We start from the raw sequence: 2186 nt of genomic DNA on the forward strand, positions 1-2186 counted from the left end.
GGGGAGGGGGAGGGGGTGGGCGGAGGAGGTGGTGGGATAGGGGGTGGGGCGCGCGCAGCGCGCCGTGCCAAAAACACTTGCGATTTACGTATTTATTTTCAGCCTATATCTCCGAAACTATTTGAGTCCGGCCCTTATATATATATACATATATATGAAATGACTCGGGAAGACATCCCCAACAACATATTTAAAAATCAAGCGAATCGGAGAGGAAGTCGCTTTTATGCACAATTACCCCAAACTTTTTTGTTAATAACTTTCTAACGAATAACGACCGCCGGCTAAAAACTTCTAAGAGTTACTCAGGAGGGTGTCCTTGACAACATATGTCAAGATCAAGGTCATCGGAAGGTGGGGTCTTTTTATGCACATTTACCAAGTTATACTATATAAATGAATATACTTAATTTATTTTATATTATAATCTTTTAGGCTATGGAATTGTCGAAAAAGGGTGGTAATAATATACGAATTATTATCAAGAAAGTGATGTGCCGAATTTTAACACCAGAAGTTGGAAGACAATACAGCTGGGAAGGTCACAAGGGAAACCTAGTTTTTAAGGACTTAATTCTGGCAAAACTAGTCATTAGTAAGTATTACCAATTTTTTCTTAATTTATATGATATTTAGAAAGGTTATATTTCATAATTTTGTTAAACTAATTAATAAATTGGGAAACCACTCTAGGTTATAGTCAAATTTCTTTATTCAAAAATGTTTGAATTGCAATGAAAAAGAAATTTTAAATTAAGAAATTTACTATCTATTGTATTTAAAAAAAACAAAATAATATTTCTTATCATTTCAGAATCCGTAAGACTAACCACAAAAACAAGTCATGAAAACATAACAGATAATGAAATTATCAATGTTATTAAAACTTGGCTGGTAAAAGCCAAATTAAAAACAAAACCAGTACAGCAGAATGAAGCTAATCATTCAACGTATGATGATGATGAACAATAAAAATGTTCCTTGAAGTACCGCCTAAGATAATAACTGTGATAGTTACTACATAATGCCAAAAATGCCAAAAATGCAAAATCAAAGCAATTATGATTTATTTTTTGTATAAAAAAATATAATTTTAAGTTTCAGTGAAAAAGTACCTAGGACCTTTGTTATAAGAACTTTGTTATAAGAACTTAATTTAAATAAAATGTATTTAAATTAATATATGTGACCCGTCTTACAATTAGTGCCTACCTTCCGAAAGATGCGCCCCTGTTTATTACTATGGGACCCCTAGTTTTTCCCTTGTAAAATGTGTTAAATAAATTTCGAACTGTTGCATAATTGTCCTTTTTATGATGCAATATTTTAGTTGTTGGAACATTTTTATTATAGTATAGAATATCCTATAAATATTTTTTAGAATATTCGTGAATAATTTATAATTGTTTTAAGTATGCGCATAGAATATTTGATATCTCTTTTTAAATGTTCTATAAATATTTTCGAATAATCTACAAATTTTCTGTGAACATTCCCGAATATATAAAGAATCTACATGTCTACATTCCAAAAATGTTTTACGAATATTCGCGAATATTCTATAATTGGTATATGAATGTATACAGAATGTGCCGATTGGCGATGCCCCATTGTTAATGTTCTTAGGAAGATCTATAAATGTTCTATGAATATTCTCGAATATTAAAAAAATACGGAATATTCGGGAATATTAATAAAACATTTACAGATTATTAGAGATCAATTTATAAAACTTTCTAATGACATTCAAAGCGGGACATTCCCAGCGGGACATTCCCAGCGGGACATTTCCCGATGGACGGCCGCATCTGGACATTCGGACGTCCAAAGTACGTCCATTTAAGGCCCGTAGGATGTCCATTGGACGCCCATGGGATGTCCAAATGACACTGCTTTAGAGATCCATAGAACATCCAAAATACATCCAACTTTGGATCTATTTTGGACCTGTTTTGGACCTATAACGGACGTGTTTTTGACAAATGTGTACCTATATTTTGGATAGGATTTTTAATAATTAAATATTAATTAACCTGTGGCGGTCGCAATACGCGATCCGGCACAAAATGGCAATCGGCACTGCGCGACACGCGCGCGGGCGCCAGATTCTGAGTAGTTCGGCCAAAAACTCGGAAGCAAAATCCAGTCTCGTAGGGTATAAAAGGAGGCCCGCGTGGAAGCCAGGG

At 34.0% G+C, this 2186-nt stretch overlaps 1 protein-coding gene across 1 annotated transcript; it reads left to right on the forward strand.

Annotated features, from left to right (window-relative positions):
- Positions 1–427: 427 nt before the first annotated feature.
- Positions 428–1454, forward strand: LOC105561298. Its single transcript, XM_012011155.1, has 2 exons — positions 428–595; positions 815–1454. The coding sequence occupies exons 1-2, from the start codon at positions 439–441 to the stop codon at positions 970–972; spliced, it is 315 nt and encodes a 104-aa protein (XP_011866545.1). The 5' UTR covers positions 428–438; the 3' UTR covers positions 973–1454.
- The last annotated feature ends 732 nt before the right edge of the window (positions 1455–2186 follow it).

The sequence above is a fragment of the Vollenhovia emeryi genome, unplaced genomic scaffold (genome assembly GCF_000949405.1).
Source record: "Vollenhovia emeryi isolate VEMERY1.0 unplaced genomic scaffold, V.emery_V1.0 DF945425.1, whole genome shotgun sequence".
Classification (NCBI taxonomy): domain Eukaryota; kingdom Metazoa; phylum Arthropoda; class Insecta; order Hymenoptera; family Formicidae; genus Vollenhovia; species Vollenhovia emeryi.

Coding starts and splice junctions, on each gene's coding strand:
- LOC105561298 (XM_012011155.1), top strand. CDS start 439: ATGGAATTGTCGAAAAAGGGTGGTAATAATATACGAATTATTATCAAG. Junction 596..814: donor TCTGGCAAAACTAGTCATTA/GTAAGTATTACC, acceptor TTATCATTTCAG/AATCCGTAAGACTAACCACA.